The 18,017-nt window shown below is 40.1% G+C and overlaps 3 protein-coding genes across 3 annotated transcripts; all 3 read right to left on the bottom strand.

Annotated features, from left to right (window-relative positions):
- Nucleotides 1–413: 413 nt before the first annotated feature.
- On the bottom strand, nucleotides 414–4,229 carry dynll2a (dynein, light chain, LC8-type 2a). Its single transcript, XM_036559422.1, has 3 exons — nucleotides 3,801–4,229; nucleotides 1,279–1,414; nucleotides 414–1,168 (listed from the first exon to the last, which is right to left on the bottom strand). The coding sequence occupies exons 2-3, from the start codon at nucleotides 1,408–1,410 to the stop codon at nucleotides 1,031–1,033; spliced, it is 270 nt and encodes an 89-aa protein (XP_036415315.1). The 5' UTR covers nucleotides 1,411–1,414; nucleotides 3,801–4,229; the 3' UTR covers nucleotides 414–1,030.
- An 875-nt stretch (nucleotides 4,230–5,104) lies between these two features.
- srsf1a (serine and arginine rich splicing factor 1a) lies at nucleotides 5,105–8,801 on the bottom strand. The gene is made up of 5 exons (XM_036559408.1): nucleotides 8,659–8,801; nucleotides 8,343–8,558; nucleotides 7,426–7,601; nucleotides 7,087–7,259; nucleotides 5,105–6,637 (listed from the first exon to the last, which is right to left on the bottom strand). The coding sequence occupies exons 2-5, from the start codon at nucleotides 8,531–8,533 to the stop codon at nucleotides 6,443–6,445; spliced, it is 735 nt and encodes a 244-aa protein (XP_036415301.1). The 5' UTR covers nucleotides 8,534–8,558; nucleotides 8,659–8,801; the 3' UTR covers nucleotides 5,105–6,442.
- Nucleotides 8,802–9,954: 1,153 nt separating this feature from the next.
- aldoca (aldolase C, fructose-bisphosphate, a) lies at nucleotides 9,955–17,560 on the bottom strand. The gene is made up of 9 exons (XM_036559435.1): nucleotides 17,459–17,560; nucleotides 15,569–15,699; nucleotides 14,886–15,097; nucleotides 13,788–13,842; nucleotides 12,871–13,031; nucleotides 12,691–12,774; nucleotides 12,422–12,596; nucleotides 12,135–12,334; nucleotides 9,955–10,716 (listed from the first exon to the last, which is right to left on the bottom strand). The coding sequence occupies exons 2-9, from the start codon at nucleotides 15,678–15,680 to the stop codon at nucleotides 10,621–10,623; spliced, it is 1,095 nt and encodes a 364-aa protein (XP_036415328.1). The 5' UTR covers nucleotides 15,681–15,699; nucleotides 17,459–17,560; the 3' UTR covers nucleotides 9,955–10,620.
- Nucleotides 17,561–18,017: the final 457 nt, after the last annotated feature.

Raw genomic sequence — 18,017 nt, forward strand, 5'->3', positions numbered from 1 at the left:
CATGGGCAGTACCTGAGAGGGTACAGTGAAATGGAGCGTAAGTGTTGTCTCACAAGCCTGTGAACAAAGGAAGCGCCACAGGGCCGACTAGCCAGTTACAGACGGGTAATGAGCACAAATAGGGAAAGAAAAACATGCAGATAATGAATCTGATCATTTCTTAATGGATATGCCTTGCCAAAAATCCAGGAAGACACTCAGGAGTGGGAAAATAAGTTGCGCATTCATCTTTAAGTCCCTTTACATTCAGGTAACGTACACATTACTAATAAGACAAAAAAAACTGCATTGAAAATATACTTAACAACAACAGTTAGTTTAATCATTTAGATATCTTACATTATTCTAATAATACACATTCCTCAGCTCTTGTCACAGTAGACATTCGGTAAGACGTTTCAAACTGGAAAAGCTTCACAGAATAAACCTTCATTTGTGCATAAGTCACCCATTTCCCAGACAACTTCCCTCTCCTAACAGATGACATGGAACAAAGATCAGGACATTCTTCTGAGGTTAGATAAAGACCTAGCGCCTTCTACTCTAGCATATACAAGACTCGTTTCCATTGTTCTCCACCTCCACCATGGTACAGATATGACTCATGATGTTCATTAGAACCATACAGGCTATACAGAATGGTTACTTAAAGAAAATACATCTCTCGGAAGAAAAATAGAAGTGCTAACGCATTTTTCATATATCCTATTTTTAGCTCTGCTTTATTCCATCAAAAGATCACACCTGCCTTTACAGCTCCTGTGCTTGAACGAACCTGCCAGGACCATAAACAAAAACCTCTCCTAATAAACATGGAGCAAATAATGAAAAAGCAACTGAACTGCAAGATATACACAATTAGTATGGTATACGGTCCATGCAGTTATGCACAGTCAGCATAGGCATGGTATGGTCTGATTTAACATTGGTAGCGTGTAGGTAGATACGACATCAGCCACTAGTGCATCTCGGTCCATGTTGGGAGAGAAATAAACAGAAAAAAAAAAGAAAAATCTACTCTTGTGGAGCTTCAGCCAGATTTGAACAAGAGTATGGCCACCTGCCCCAAGTAGAAGTAGATGAAGTGCTTTGTCTCATGGGTGACGTAGCTGCCGAAGTTCCTTCCCACAATGCAGTGCCATGTTGGGTTGTACTTCTTATCAAACTCCTGCAATGTAGAGAAACAGAAATAACTTCGGTGACCAACCTTTCAACGGCCATCTTAACTGCATTAGTCATGATTTCAACCAGGCTGAACTGCTGCTTTTTTAAGCCCACCTTCTTGATGTACGCTGCAATGTCCTTCTCTATGTTGTACTTCTCCATGGCCTGTGTCGCACAGTCCACTGCATCCTGCTGCATGTCCTCGGACATGTCAGCATTCTTGATCACAGCTTTCCTGTCAGTCATTATGCTTGAAAAATGGAAGACAAAGATTAAAGGGGGACTCCATCAATTTTTCAAAAATTCTGCACAATTAAATGGTTGAGTTCTAGAGAAACTTGCTGAGTCAGAACCGTTCACAGTGGTGGTGATAGGAACCAGACATCCAAAGCGTTTAATGCCTCTGAAAGCTCCCTCAGACAAGGTTTACACTAAATGGTTATAAATATGCTGCCACATTGTTTTATGATAATGTTTTGGCTTAAGATGTATATTAATCCATTCTTGGTGGAAGGGTACATGGAGGGTGTTTTAAGGCAAAACAGTCCCCAAAGAAAACTTTTTTTTTTATTTTTTTTTTCCTGACTATTTTAAAATCATTACATGTAAAAGCTCAGCAGACACATGCAGGTTCACTGGTGGTTTTGGATAGTAAATAAAATGGCTATATTTGCGTTGTAAACATTGTGTCCTCTGGTTCCTATCACCACCACTGAAAAAAGAAAAGAAATCAGAGTCTAAGTTTCTCTACAATTAACCGCTTCAAGTCAATCCACTCTGAACGACCTTTTACATCTCAAGGACTGAATTATTCAGAAACTTTGAAAAATTGGTGGTATTCCCCTTTAAGACTATACAATTCGATTATGTAAATCACCAGCAAATACTTCAGCCTCCACTGCTACTCTAACAAATACCGCCAGCCCAAGTGCTGAACAGAGAGCCCTTTCAGGAGCAGGTTTTAGGTTCTTCTCACAGTGCCAGGCGAACTCCCAGCAGACTGCAACTCACTAAAGCCTCTGGTTTGTTAGGGTAATTCGGTGACACCAGATACGCCACAGTAAGAATCAAGTAAGTCCTTAATGGGTCCTTCAGTTCAGCCCTTTACCGGGCACCAGCTCTGCCTCCCTCACACATACACAACACCAAAACCATTCACGTCCTGCAGTATTCTCAGCGCTCGGCCAGTATACAGTCAAAATGGCCTCATAGACTCTGCAGCTTGTAGAAACCAAAAAAGGCCCTTCAGCGGCCGTGAAAGGCCTGTTAGTTTACATTTCAGCCGCTCAAATGACCTCATCATCTCACGGAGTGACGACCATGAGGTGCCAGAAAGAAACACTGCCAATCCGTGCACGAAGCTCAGGCTGCCTTCTTATTCGAATTATCAGTTCCACCTTAAATGGTGCAGCAGCTCCATTCTGGCGCCCGTGAAAAATGGAACTGCTGCACCATTTAAGGTGGAACGGACAATTCGAACAACGAGCTGGCGAACGAGAGGCCAACTTCAGCATCATGCTGATAAAAAAAAGAAATAAATAACCAAAAACATGCCGTGCCACACTTCAGCCTCTAAACGACGAGAAAGCAGCTCATTTAACTTCTCATTCATTAACTGATCTTTATCAGCTCGCAGTGATGGACATCCAGTCGGGGAGAGCCCGTAGGTAACGTCAGAGCTTTGCGCTGCCCATAGCTGCCTATTGACTTTCTTATTCTGGCCGGATGTTTTGATGAAGCCTGAAGAAACCTGAGCCCAACCAACTTAAAGGGGAACTCCAACTTTTCAGAATTTGTGCATAATTAGATGGTGAACAAGTCAACAAAGTCATTCAGCGAGGTTTGGTGTGAAATTCTCAGTTCTAGAGAAACTTAAGAGTTGTTCACAGTGTTGGTGATAGGAACCAGACGTCCACCTTTTAAAGCTCCTTACAGAAAGCTGTTACATGAAATGCTTATGAACACTGTCTGATGTCTGAGACATTGTTTTACAATAGGTGGGGTCTAAAATGTATTTCAATCAATTTATTTTAATCCATTCATGGTGGAGGGGTGTTCCAATGCAAAATAGTTCCCAAAGAAATTTTGTTTCATCAGACTGGCCATTATTTTAACCATCATCAACGTTCACATGACACGTGTAGGTTCACTGGTGGTTGTGGATAGGAAATAAAATGGCTCTGTTTGTGCTGTAGACATCGTGACCCCTGGTTCCTATCACCACCACTGTGAAGAAATCTGAGTCAATAAGTTTCTCTACAATGAAGCATTTCACATCAAACCACTCTGAATGACTTCGTTTACATCCCAATCGCTGAAACATACAGACATTTTGAAAAGTCGGTGGAGTTCCCCTTTAAATAAAACTGCTTGAAGGTGCTGAGGAGCCCAGCAGCAGTGATTTGAAAGCCTCGTCCGCAGCTTCCAACACCATTATCCTGATTATTCACGTGCACATAATCTCAGTCGGTCTCTCAGAGGCCTCCTCAAACGGGCAGACATTACTAACTAGCAATTTTGCGTCGAATCGACTTAAACTGCAGTCTTTCATTACCGGACTGAAGTACTTTGTGTGACACTCAGCGTGCATTATCATTCAGATTAACCTGGATGGGCTAAACTAGCTCAGCACTCACCTTCAGTCGATAACACAGCGGGCTGTCAGCGAACGGACACCAGCTCGAGCTTCGAGGTGGGAAAATCCTTCTCCTGCTGAGATGAGGCTCAATAAAGACCAACTCGAGCGCTCACTCTGCTGCCCGCTGGATCCCTCGCCCTTTACAGCGCTGTCCGCCACACCGCTTTCCATTGGCTGGAGAGCAGCTCTGCCTTCGTTGTAGGCATTTTCCTCTTGCGCCGCTCTACCAGCATCTTATTTCAACCCACAATGCATCTTTGACCGGAGAGCGAGCGAAACGCGATACCAGGTAGGTTTTCATTCGAGCTCGAAAAGGAGCGCCGAGCCGCTCAGAAGCAGCCTTACTGGAGGAGAACTGAACCTGAAGATACATTTGGGAAATAAAGGTAAACATAAGGTTCGATAGTGGACACAGCTCGAGCAGTTCTGCCCAGAGTGAGGACGTTTATTCTGACCCCCCCCCCAGAAACCCACCCTAATCTCATGCCCTCACCTAATGACACTACATTGTCACTATCTTATCTATACAACTACAGCTCATATTTCTTTTCTATTAAAACTGAATTCAGTATATTATGAAAATTACCTGAGTACCTCGGTTGTACACATACCTTCCTTCTTTATTTCTGCAATGTTTGGTCTTTCTGGCCCTCCAAGATAAAAGATTTGCCTGAACTAGACACTCTTTTAAAAGATTGTTCTTCAATGGTTCTTTAATAAAGGTAATGGTTCTATATAGAACCATGAATTCTACATAGATCCGTTTCGTGCTTAAATGTTTCTTCAGAGAATGTGTTTTTTTATAAAACCTTTTTGAAAATGGTTCTACATAGCACCAAAAAGGGTTCTTCTGTTGATAAAAGCTTGACATCATAATAGCATAACTTTTTGGTACCATATAGAACCATTTACAACACATTCTCCATCAATCTGAGGAACCAGAATCATTTAAGCATGAAACGGTTCTATATAGAACTCTAAATAGAACCATTCCCTTTATTAAGAGTATAGAGAATCTGAACATGCTCTCTGGAGAATTTATGGTAGCCCTTGTAATACTAACATTCATAAGAAGTGACCACCCAGCATGATGGTGAGATCAGCTAATGAGTCACTAGTTGATCAATTTGATGGCTCTGCCATACTAAATTAATTCAGGCTCCTTGCTTTATAATGTGTGATAGTTGAAGCTGGCATATTATACCAGATTATGATCTGTGGCAAAAGTACAGCTGCTGTAACAGCTTTGGTGCTTAAATTATAAACTACACACAATATTCTCCAAAAATAAAAAGGACACTCTTTATATATCAATGTATCTTTTATTGAGGCAACTGTTCACTAAAAAAATAACCAAATAAAAAGCTAGCGATGTAAAAGCATCCATTACTGCCCACCAAGGGGCAGTGAGAATCTAGAATTGCCTGAGTTTCACCCCTAATCCCAAATTTTCCCTCAATTTACCAGACTGCTTCTGTTGATTCCATCCCAAATGATTGCTCCAGCATCTGTTCCTCCAAAGTGAGTGAAAATACCAAGGGTAAAATGTTGGGTAAGGTTCCAAATGAAAAAAATAAAAAAAAAGTGTAAAACTTTTGGTAAAACTTGAACTGCTCGGTCTTAAATCCTACGATCCTGGAGAAATTGTTCCTTGTATCCAGCATTCCCTATCCTATCTTCATTATGAACTGATCCCAATGAGCCGGCATCCACTGAGCCTCTCCTCCAATCCAAACCTTAAAATACCAGCAAAACCAAGAAAAAGGTAGAGAGTTAGAAACACTTTCTGGTTAAAATTCCTTCTGTAATGCATGCATATTGCATTCTAGTGGAAAAAAAAAATTATCCTGGCTTATTGTTGCAAACCATGCTCTTCATCTACCATCAGAGCCTGCCCAAACTTTAAGTATGTACGCCTTCGGTCTCTAGCCTGATTTGCCCCAAAGGCCATCTTGTATGTAAAAAGTACAGATAACATGAATACATCTAATCTGGACTGTCAACATAGCTATAAGTGCCATAAGGTCACTTTCTACACAGACGCAGGAGGAAGAGTAATACCACTTAAGTTTGCTGGTAAAGAAGCATTCACTGTGATAACAGAGGACCCCCGTTTATAAACTTCAACCTGTAACTCAACAAATGGATTCGGCAGTCCTTTATTACAAAGTATCAGTTCATCCTTTGTCAAATGACTAGAGGAAGACAGGGTAAAATACAACTTTTATGAACCCACCCTCATGAAAGACAGTACATGACATTTACCAAAATATTGAGAGGCATTAAGCAACCTTTGTTTGGTCAATGAGAGTTCCATTTCATCATCAAAAAAGGACAAACGAAAGGTGAGATAGGGGGAGGGCGTGTGAGCAGTCCTTTAAAACACATTCTTAAAAGAATTTAGATGGGTTTGGGGAGATAAGGTGGGGTGGATGGATGAGAAATGGAAGTGGAGGGCAGGACACGTAGACAACATTCAGAGGACCAAATCAGGAAAATGAAGGTGGAAAAAATAAAACTAGTACTCAATGCAGGGGGGGAGGTTGGGGGGAGAAGGTAAAATAGGATGAGTCAACAGCTTCACCAAAAACAGAGGGGCAGGAAACCAAAAGCACCACAGAGGTGGTGAGAGTGGAAGGCTTAGGATCGAGAGCGAGAGCGACTGTGGCGAGGAGAGTACTGAGGAGACCCTCGGCCACGCCGTGGTGAGTAGCTGCGGCTACGGTTGTTGCTGCGGCTGCGACTCCTGCTGCGACTGCGGCTCCTGGACCTCGATCTTCCATAGCTGGGGCTGCGCGGACCATCCATTTTCACTCGAATGTATGCAGTTTCCCCCTGAGACACAAAAACTTTCCTCTGAGCACACAGCACAACCAAAATCCAGGCTTGTGTTATTAAAATACTTACCAATTACTATTCAGTCGCTCAACACAAACATTTTTTAGTCATCTTTTAACAGTGCAAGTTTCTTGCTTTTTTTGCCGAGTGGCAGTCTTCAATGAAGGCTATACATGAACACTTAACAGGATGGGCAGCACAATCATGTCTGACATTGGGATTTGGATACAACATGAAGATCCATACTAGGCTTTATCTCCAAATTAACGAATATCTTTATTTCATTAGATGCCATCTGAAATTCTCCAATTCACAATGTCGTAAAGTGACTGGCAAAACAATAGGGATCCATACCCAATCATGTCACATGAGATATGCTTACCTTAAAGAAAATCCAAAGCTAAGACATGTACATCCAAAAGTCCTAATTAAAATCTCAAACCTACCTCATGCGATCGGAACTTAGTGTTATCCAGCTTTCGAACCGCGTAGGTCATGTCTTCTTTGCGCACAAACTCCACCACACCAGTTCCATCTCGGAAAACGTCAGCATAACATACATCACCTGCTTCACGCATGTGATCCTTCAAATCCTGCCAGCTGCCGCTTGGTGGGAGGCCTGGAATCAACAAAAATGTTGCTTATCTCAAGTGGAAGTTGCATTCCTATATACATACACACACCATCCTCTACCACAGTGTAAATAACAAAGCTAACGTACAATGCCACTAAATGTTTACATGGTCCACCTAGTGCAGCTCATTTGATGGAGGTTGTGTTCTTACCCGAAACAATCACTCTGTATTCAGAGCGTCTGGATGGGGGTCCGTATCTGCCCCTGGGTGCCCCTGCTCCAAAACCTCCTCTACCCATACCGCGTCCACTTCTCGGAAACTCCACTCGGAGCCTGTACCCGTCGTAGTCATAGCCGTCCCGAGCATACACAGCATCCTCGGCATCTCTGAAAAACAAGGTGATTTTTACAGCTCCTGTAGCAGAGTAAATTACCTTCTAAAATCAATTTCGGTTAGAATTTACATTCAGTTCAGATACAACAAACCCAATCCGACCACCACGTACAATTTGGGATTAAAACATAAAGGTTTACTGAATCTATTAAATCAGAACTATTGAAAGCTACTGAATAAGTGTGGAACAGTTGCTGTTAGCTAGCTCTAGCTAGCCGTAGTAAGAGGCGGGTTGAGTGCCGTAGCTAGCTAAGCGAGCTAACGTTAGGTCCATTTCAAACGTTACTTAGCCAATACGTTAACCTTCACCCAACTGAGCTAACGGAAATGGGGGTCATTCAATAAGAAAGTAAAAGTCTACAATTTATGTAATAAAGTGGTGCTTCATACAGCTCTCAGATACAAAACTAACCCAGCTAACTAACGTTAGCTTGAGAATAATAACATTTAGCATTAGCTGCTAGCCAGGTAGCGTTAACTAGCCCAGCGTGAGGCTGGCCTAGCTAGCGTTAGCTATCGCGCAAAACACAAACAAGACAGCTAGCGGGATATCTAAGCTACACCTCCCAAAAACGTCGAGTAACCGCAGATACAGGTCAAACATATAAAAGGTTAAGTGAAAATGATATTACATTGCTTAACGAATCCAGTTTGCACAGCAAACATTGTAGTCACAATCGTAGCTAACTAGCTTAGCTTAGCCCGAGCACACCGAGCTGCTGGGAATTAATTACCTGGGGTCTTCAAACTCCACAAAGGCGAACGGCGGCCCGCCTCGTCGGTTTTTCAAATCGATGTCTCGAATCGCTCCATACTTGTAAAACACATCTTCGACGTCCTTGGTGCGGATATCAGGCGGGAGATTCCCCACATAAATCCGGCAGTCGTTGCTACCAGCGGGGCCTCGGATCACTCCGCCAGACATCTCTGAACAAGAGAGCGCGACTTTCCTGTCGCAAACCAAACAAACGGATTAGTTACGCAAGCTCAGAACTTGCACAAGAAAGATGCTTGCGATGCACAGCGCACCCGAAAACTCATGTACAATACCTCCAAACAGTAAAACGCTCAGACGCCGCTGTATTGTCCCAACTTTTGTCCGGAGCTCACAGCAGCAAGAACGTGGTCCGCACTCCGCCTGAGAGCAGCTCTCCGCTTCCTCTTCACTAACCGCGCTTCAGTAGTGCGGAGGGATTCCGCACACTGTGGGCATTAAATGCACAACCGCAGACGTACCAGCTACATCCGAGACAAAAAGTAGTCCCGTAAACATCCTTTAGGTGTACTAAGGGGGAATTTTTCAGAAGTTCTGCATAATTAAATGGTCATTCTGAGTGGTTTGGTGTGAAATGCTCCATTATAGAGATACTTACAGAGTCAGAATTATTCACAGTGGTGGTGATAGAAACCAGACAGCTGAAGAGTTTGACGCTGAAAGTGGCTACAGGAAATGGTTATGAATGCGCGGCGGATGCCTGAAATCTTTAAGACAGTTTTGTGATAAAGTTTTGATTTAAAACGTCTTGTTATTACATCGATTTAATTCAGTCAGAGTTGTTCATGCAGGACGTTGTAATGCAAAATAGCCCCAAAAGAAAACGTATTTTTTAAAGTGTCAACTATTTTACCAACATCACCATTACATGTTAAAATTCAGAAGAGTGTAGGTTCACTTGTAGTTTTGGATAGTAAATAAAATGCCAATATTTGTGTTGTAGACATGATGACCCCTGGTTCCTATCACCACCAGTGTAAAGAAAACTGAAAGAAAGTCTGTACGTTTCTCTACAGTGAAGCATTTCACATCAAACCACTACGAATGACCTTGTTTACATCGCAACGACGGAATTATGCAAATATGTTGAAATGTAGAATTCTCCTTTAATTTTGGGTCGTAGACGCAATAAAAGCTTAATTACATGCTTTTTTTTTATGTTTTGTGTTAATAAATGCCCTGATCTATTTGGTGGGGAATTGCAGACAATAGCTAATGCTAACAACTGGTTCATATTCCTGTTCAATTTGTAATGAAATTAGGTACATTATCAAAATTTAATAAAAAATAATAAAAGAAAAAATCAAACTTTCCTTGTAGCTGATGTTGTAGCATATTTATATGATCTATTTTTCAAAATGTAGCTAGCTAATGAAAGAAAAACAGATCTGGAGGATAGGAATGACTGATTTATTGAAATAAAAAGCTAATAGCTGTAGCTGATATAGCATGAGCTTCATTGTGATTGTGTATTTGCGGCCTACTGAGGCCAACTAGGCTACAGATAGTATCGCTAATGCGGTGTTTGTAGGAACAGGCCTTATGATTAGCAAAGACATACTGCACAAAGGTAGTTGCGTCAGACACTGCATTATTTTCACATTTTATTAATGTATGTTTTATAAGTTTACAACAATTGCTCTGTTTTTTCACACTGGATACCACAACACTTACCAAAAGAACACAGTTAGCAGGTACTTAGCATAGGTTCTCTCCATGAATGCAGTCCACCACATCAAAAGTTTCAGTAAAGCACTGCAGTTATGAAAGGCTGGATCACACAAGCATGGCACAAGTTAGACCCCCTCTCACAAATCTCAAATCTATAGAGAAAACTCATTTTGTCGGTTGCGGGACATGAATCACTATTGCATTATCATTTAATCTATATGATACTCATTTTCTCTGTTTTGAGCTTATAAATTAATCATAACTTATGAGCTTCGTCTTAAATTGACTCTGAAGCTATAAGAAGCTACATACTCTTTTTATTTGTTATACTCAGCAGTAGAGGGAACATGACAACTTACAATTTATTTTTACTGGATGAAAAGAGTGTAGTCCTCTCAAATGTCAGCTCATACACTGATTTAGTTTGAAAATTATCTGTGTACAACAGCAACGTCTTGAATCTAAGATACAGCTCGAAGGAATATATACCTGCATTAAATTCATTTCTATGGCAGTGGAATTGGCTATATCTCAGGAAACACAGAAGGATAACATTTGGTAGCATTTCAGTATGCGTGGCTAGAGAGGTAATGGGAGAGGCCAGTGGCTCCGCTGCTGTCTCCACCTCCAGAGTACTTTCCCTGAGTTGCCAGACTGTTGATCTGAAGAAGCAGAAGAAAAATGTCAGAATGAGATTGAAAGCGAACAAAGAATAGGTTTGTTTAGGATTTGCATCCCATAGATGATCTTTTATTTTGCAGGGAGTGCACTGATCAACATTGCAGTTGCAATATTAGATTAATTTATTTATCTTATAAGTTAACTGTAGTTATCTGTATTCCTGGGCCTCGTGTAGACATATTGACCTGACGTTTATTAGGTAAATCCTGGACTAAACGAGACTAAATACAAATGCAGGGCACTCAGGGCACCCAGACATACACTGTCAAGTTAATAAATTAGTTATTAGCTTGTGAGATTGGACTACTGCCCTTGTTGCTGTCTCTTTCCTGCTTGCTTCCTCGCTCTGTCTTTTGAAATACAAGATTTACAAGAAAAAAAATATGATTTGTTTTTTTCGCAAAATCTTGGCAGCAGTAATATCGCTGTCTTTTATACTAATCTAAATGCTTGCTTCACAATTTAACCCAATTTGTGAAACTATGTCAGTGTTACATGTCTCATGATTAACTCATGAGTTGGAATTCTTGGAAAGAACAATGTTTGCTTCAACCTAATTTATAAAGCAACAAAATGGAATTATGAGTTGGAATTCTTGCTTGGAATTCTTAGAAACTGGAATGCTTACTTCCAACCAATCTGTAAAACAACATGATGATTCACAAATTGGAATTCTTGCATGGAATTCATGGAAACTGGAATTCATCTTTGAACCCAATTGTAAAACAATGAGATGGAATAATGAGTTGAAATTCTTGCTCGGAATTCTTGGAATCTACAATCCTGGAATGCTTGAAAACTAGAATCCTTGCTTCAACTCAGTTTGTAAAACAATGTGTGATGGAATTCTGAGTTGGAATTATTGAAAAGTGGAATCCTCGCTTCAATCCAATCTGTAAAACAATGTGATGGATTCACAAATTGGAAGTCCTGCATGGAATTCAGGGAAACTGGAATTCGTATTTGAACCCAATTTGTAAAACAATGAAACTGAGTTATGAATTCTTGCTTGGAATTCTTAGAAACTGGAATCCTTGCTTCAACCTAGTCTGTAAAACAACATGATCGAAAAACACAAACTGCAATTCTTGCATGGAATTCATGTTTGTATTTATAAATAGTTTGATGGAATAATGGGTTGTTGCTTGGAATTCTTGGAAACTAGAATCCTTGCTTCGACCCAATTTGTAAAACATCATGATGGAATTACTGCTTGGGATTCTTAAAAACTGGAACTCATGTTTGAACCCACTATGTAAAACAATGAGATGGAATCATGAAAAGAATGTAAAGCTTGCCTGTCTCTCCTTATAGAACATGTTTTAGTTTTTCAGTATGTTTTATTAAAATCGTATGTATTGCACAGATCATGATGAGACTCAGACTGAACAGAACATGCCTCTGCACGTTTGATGAACTCCTCAGTGGCAGCACTTTGATTCTCTCTCTGGCCGCGCCAGGTTTTCAGGGCAGAGGCCTGCAGGGCTCGGCCAAAAGAGAAGGTGAGTGCCCAGGGCTTCACCAGCGGGCAGTTGTTGATGGCGTTTAAGTTGAGGGAAGCCTCTTCTTCACTTTGGCCTCCAGAGAGGAAGGTCACTCCTGGAAGCAGACATTATTTAGCATCATATGCTATGTATTCCAGTGAACTGAAGACCAGTGTAACCATGTGGAGCAACGTAACCGCACCTGTGACCGCAGGAGGGACGGTTCTACGTAGGGCAGTGACTGTTGCCATGGCAACCTCCTCAGCACTGAATTTGGTGGGGCAGCCATGTCCAGGGGTTACCATGTTGGGCTTAAGCAGGGTTCCCTCCAGATACACATGATGATCAAACATGGCCTTGTAGACTGCTGCAAGCACCTGGAGAACACATATGGAGCAATATATAATGATTTCAATGATCTTTACCCTGTGTCATGTGGAACAACGACATTAATGACGGATTGACACCAACCCTTTCTGTAACAAACTGGCAGCGTTTCAGGTCATGATCTCCATCAGGCAGAATCTCAGGTTCCACTATGGGTACAATCCCATGCTGGAAGAAAATTGGAAATATCACCTGAATGTCCGTTTTCTAAGCCAAAAAACAAATTTAACTGCGTTAACAACATTAATTGGACTCACACTTTACCTGTTGGCAGATGGTAGCATACCGAGCAAGGACATTTGCATTTTCTGTAATGCATAGTTGAGATGGGGTGGTGTCACTGATCTTCATCACGCAGCGCCACTTTGCGAAATCAGCTCCATCCTTCTTATACTGAGCACATCGCTCCGACAGTCCATCCAGCCCTGCAGAGCACATCCATTTAGAGCTTTAGTCAGAGTTAACAGCAGAGCTAACTAAAGCAATGGCAATGTGGAGAAGTACTGTACCAGTGGAAAATGCAGTATTAGATATCAGAGGAGAAAAAGATGTAATTCGGTCTTATACTGTAACAAATCTAGTCTGAAATACCACTTACTTACTCCGTGTGGTGTCATGGTAGCTGTGTTAGCCATGTATCTCTTCCTGTGGGGTAGCACTGTGTTTAAGACTAAAATAGCTCATTTTAAATCACCCACAAATTTCCCAGGGCAGATTGTTTGAAATCTTCTGCTTCTACATCTGATAACCTCATCTATCAGTGATTGGAGTTTCAGCAGGGAGTTAATCTGCCTTGAAGTGTTTTGTAGTTGAAGTAGAACTCCACCAATTTTTCAAAATTTCTGCATCATTTAAATGGTTAACACATCAACAAAATCATTCAGAGTGGTTTAGTGTGGTTTGGTGTGAAAGATTCTAGAATCTTTGGACCCTGATGTGGACTTATGTAGAAAATCTATCTTAAAATCCTTTGTATGTTGACCAGCTGTGTGAGATCTAAATGCATGATTGCCAATATTGAATAATGTTCAATTAAAATTCTCATTTTAAAGCTTATTAGTTAAAAAATAGTGGATCTGTATCGTCTGATACTCAAGATTTCTACATTGGTATCAGAAAAGAAAAGTAGCATCATGCCATCTAAACTTAGAACTAGATAGATAATGAAGTCTTTGACTGACCTTGTGTAGTAGTTTCGCCATTAGTTCCAGGCAGGGGAACTACTCCTTTATCAACCTTTGGGACAAAATAAAGATAAAAAAGGTGACATACTCAAGTTTGACTTCTTTTTCTTTAGCATGTAATCATCTACAGCGATCAAATTGTTGTTCAGAGAACACGTTTGGAAAGCTTTACTCAATGCTGTTTTGTTCTTTAACCTAACATTTTGCAAAATTTTTAAACACATTCAAAAATTCGGAATCACTTGCCATATTAATGATACTATGTTGATTTAAACATCACAAATTATCCACCAAAAGGTACTTTTAGGTGTTTCATTCAACACTCTAAGAATTCAGTGAAGAAGAAGTTGTTAAATTATAAAAAACATACCGTTATAATCATTTAAAAAGATTTTTAATGATAGTTATCTGTCTTGAGATTCTCCTCTTTGGAAATGTGATGGTTTCTGGATGTTACTTGTATTCTAACTTCATTCTCAATACTATACATCATTCTGGACATACATTCTGGACATACTAACACACAGGGCTATTAGATTAGTGTAATTTTATACACTTGTCTACAACAAACGTTTTTTTTTACATCAATAAAAACAGTGATTGCTAACACTACTGTAGTTATAACTTCAATGAACATCTCACGGTACCTATTTGATTTTTTTTTACTTTTATTCACAATTACATTTTGATTTTCTAATGTTTTCTTTAGTCTAACGTTACCAAAAGACATGCTAATATGATAAATTAAGTGATAAAATCCCACTTTTTAACTATATGCTTTGATCAATTTGAAATATTCCTTCACATTTGCTTATAGATGAGCTTATAGAACACATCAACCCAAAGAAATGTAACATTTAAGATATGGATACATTGGCTCAACAATTCAGTAATTTCCTGGCATTTTTACCACTAGTGTCACATGCAATGCAACATATAATGTTTAAAAAGAAGGAAAATGTTACGAGACAGAAAGCCAGCAACAAGTCAATGCTGCATTTCAAGTCAGTTCTGAAGAAAAGTTTTATTATCTGTTTATTTGCCTGAAAAAGTGGAAAAAGGCCTTGTCCTAAACTCTGCTTAGAGATCACATACCTTGATACCAATAGTAATTCCTTTGTCTTTTATCATTTTAACAAAAGGAACACCGTCATCTGAGTTCTGGTAGAGCGTTTCGTGGAAGAAGATGACTCCGCCAATGCAGTTATCAATGCGGTCGTCTGCGGTGAAGAGGACTTGGCGGTACAGGCGGCGGTTCTCCTCTGTGTTCTCCACTCCTATCTGGTTCAGACGCTTGCCCATGCTGCCTGTAGCACCATTCACAAAGATCAAACACAGAGTGAGCCCTCTCCAGAACATCTGGACACCTTATCTGCAGTTCCAACTTACCTATATCACACCTGACCCAACTAATCAACGACTTCTGAGAAGATTGATTACAATCAATTAGGCAATTAGTTGAATAGGGTGTAGCAGAATAGGGCTCAAACGTATCTCTACAGGAAGCTAGATCTGCAGAAAAAACGTTGGGGGCCACTTTCATAAAACATGTCTAATCAGACTTCATTCTGGAGAAGCACTCTTAAAAATAAAGGGTGGCTCTTTGGAGTGATGCCAAAGAAGAACCACTTTTGGTTCCCAAAGGAACCTTTGGAGCCCTAAAAAAGCTTCTATACCAATTACAAGTTTTTCCTAGCAATCCAGGAACCGTTTAGTTTTTAAGAACATAGGTAAAGAACCATTATTACTGACTGAATGGATTGAGAGGTTGCACTAACCTACTGACTCATCAGCTGCTAGAATGCCTTTCCCAGGAGCCACAATGCGCAGAGCTATCTCATGCAGCTCCTTCTTCTGCTCCGTGGTGAGTGTGGGAAACTGGTGGGTCATTCTACAGGTCAGTCACAACCTAAGGACAGTACAGTGATTGTATATTGAAAATAAAGTAGGCAGTATGGGGGTGTGCAGTTTTCTCCTGAATAGCACCGCTGAATGAGAAGCCAGACAACTGAAGGACACTGTGAGTGGGAAATAGATTGAAGAGAGTCGCCAATACATTTTGAAACGTGAAAACTTGATGGCAAACAATATTGAGTCTGATTTCTGAAAGAACCTCCAGAGACTTCAATGCAGTGATTGAGCTGCTGAAATGCCTTATCATTGTTAAACGCAAAGTCAAAAGCACATATATCAAAGCCCTGCTGGTCTTTCAAAGACCTACTGAAAACCACTAAGCATTATCTTTCCCAATAGTACAACAGACTTCGGTAGTTGTGGCACCTTTTGTCTATTATCTTTGTCTACTAACTACACACATGCCTGCACATTAGATAATAGTAATGAGAATTAAGCTGATTTTGAGTGTGTCGTTATACTCTCGGCAACTGTATCATGTTTAAATTCTACTACCAGATTAGGGGTGGAAAAATTGGCAATGGCTTAATACTGAATACACTGTCCTAAATGTCTTCAGTAGTGTATATCATTACAATACATAACAAAGCATTTAGAATACACCTTGATTAGGCACATGGGGAACTACTGTTGCAATTTGTACTTCATTTACACTAATCCTCTCTGTTACTGGTCAATATGTTTCATGAAAAATTCACAAAATTGACTCTAAGCTAATCATTCACAAACATGTCCACTATTGAGGAAATGTAAAGTTCAGTTCATCCCTCAAAAGAGCTCAGTAACACTGATATTAATAACTGATCATCACATTGATTTATCAGTCTACTCAGCCTTTAGCAGAGCTCAGTAACACTGAGATTAATAACATCATCACAGTGACTTATCAGTCTACTCAGGCTTTAGCAGAGCTCAGTAACACTGAGATTAATAACATCATCACATTAATTTATCAGTCTACTCAGGCTTTAGCAGAGCTCAGTAACACTGAGATTAATAACCGATCATCACATTGATTTATCAGTCTACTCAGGCTTTAGCAGAGCTCAGTAACACTGAGATTAATAACCGATCATCACATTGATTTATCAGTCTACTCAGGCTTTAGCAGAGCTCAGTAACACTGAGATTAATAACCGATCATCACATTGATTTATCAGTCTACTCAGGCTTTAGCAGAAACTTCTGTGTTCATGAAGAAGTGTGCCATGCGATGATGGTGCTTCATTTCGAGACTATTTTTTTGTCTTTAGTGGTACATATTCTGAAAGTATTCTACTATAAGTGGAACAAGTAACTGGATTCTGAATACTGCCTTTACAAATGTAAATTCGTACAGATTTCTGTTTTCTAAACACATCTTCTGTATTCAGCCCAACCCTGTTTACTACATAACCTAAATAAAATGAACACACCTCAAGTGCATTAATACTATTAACAGCAAATCAACTTCATGTAAAGTTTCTTATCTAATGCCAAGTGGCCCAACAAGTGCTGTTATACTAAAAATGTGAATTTTCTTGATTCAAATGTGAACACTGGTTCCATATGAATTGCTAAAAGTAAGTAAATGGTAAGACAGTCATTGTGTTTCAATGGAATCTGGTAATTTAGAACCAATGTACACACTGAAGTAAATTAAAAGCACTGATTTTCCTCAGTGTAGCAGTCTGCATAGAAGAGCTTGACTTAACTAAAGGCACAGGCGTGATAGGCGTGAAATAAAAAGCAAAATAAAAATCAGAGCTACTCACCGAGTGAGATAACAGAGCAGAAGATGCTCAGACTCGCTCCGACAGAACTGATGAGGAGTGATTGTCTTTCTGACAGAGACATTGTCCCACTTCTTTATGATGGTGCCATCCCACAGGAGACTGACACCTGTAGGGCGGAGCCTAACATCATGACCTCATTAAGTTTTTGGTAAAGACCATGAAAGGGCACACCTCTAACCTGCTTTAATTCAATCTGGGTATTGCTATTATTGTTGCAATAGGGCCACACCTAACACGTAGAACAATAAGAAGGTGCTTGGTTGAAGGGTACCTCAACCTCATTTTTTCAGTTTTTCAACCTAATTTCTATCTGCTGTAACTGTAACATGTGGTTGATAACAAGAGACACTAACTTCTAGGCATTTCTCAGTGCTTAGGAAACCTTTCTACTACAAACTCACTTATAATACAAGCCTATAGGCAGGTGCTTCTGTTATAGTCTTTATAATCTGCTAGTCTTTACTAACTCCAGGGTTGATTGTCTGTGGCTGATAGAGATCAGATTGAAAAATACTGGAGTGTTTCTTTAATAAACATT

This window comes from Colossoma macropomum, unplaced genomic scaffold (assembly GCF_904425465.1).
Source record: "Colossoma macropomum unplaced genomic scaffold, Colossoma_macropomum, whole genome shotgun sequence".
NCBI classification, from domain to species: Eukaryota; Metazoa; Chordata; class Actinopteri; order Characiformes; family Serrasalmidae; genus Colossoma; species Colossoma macropomum.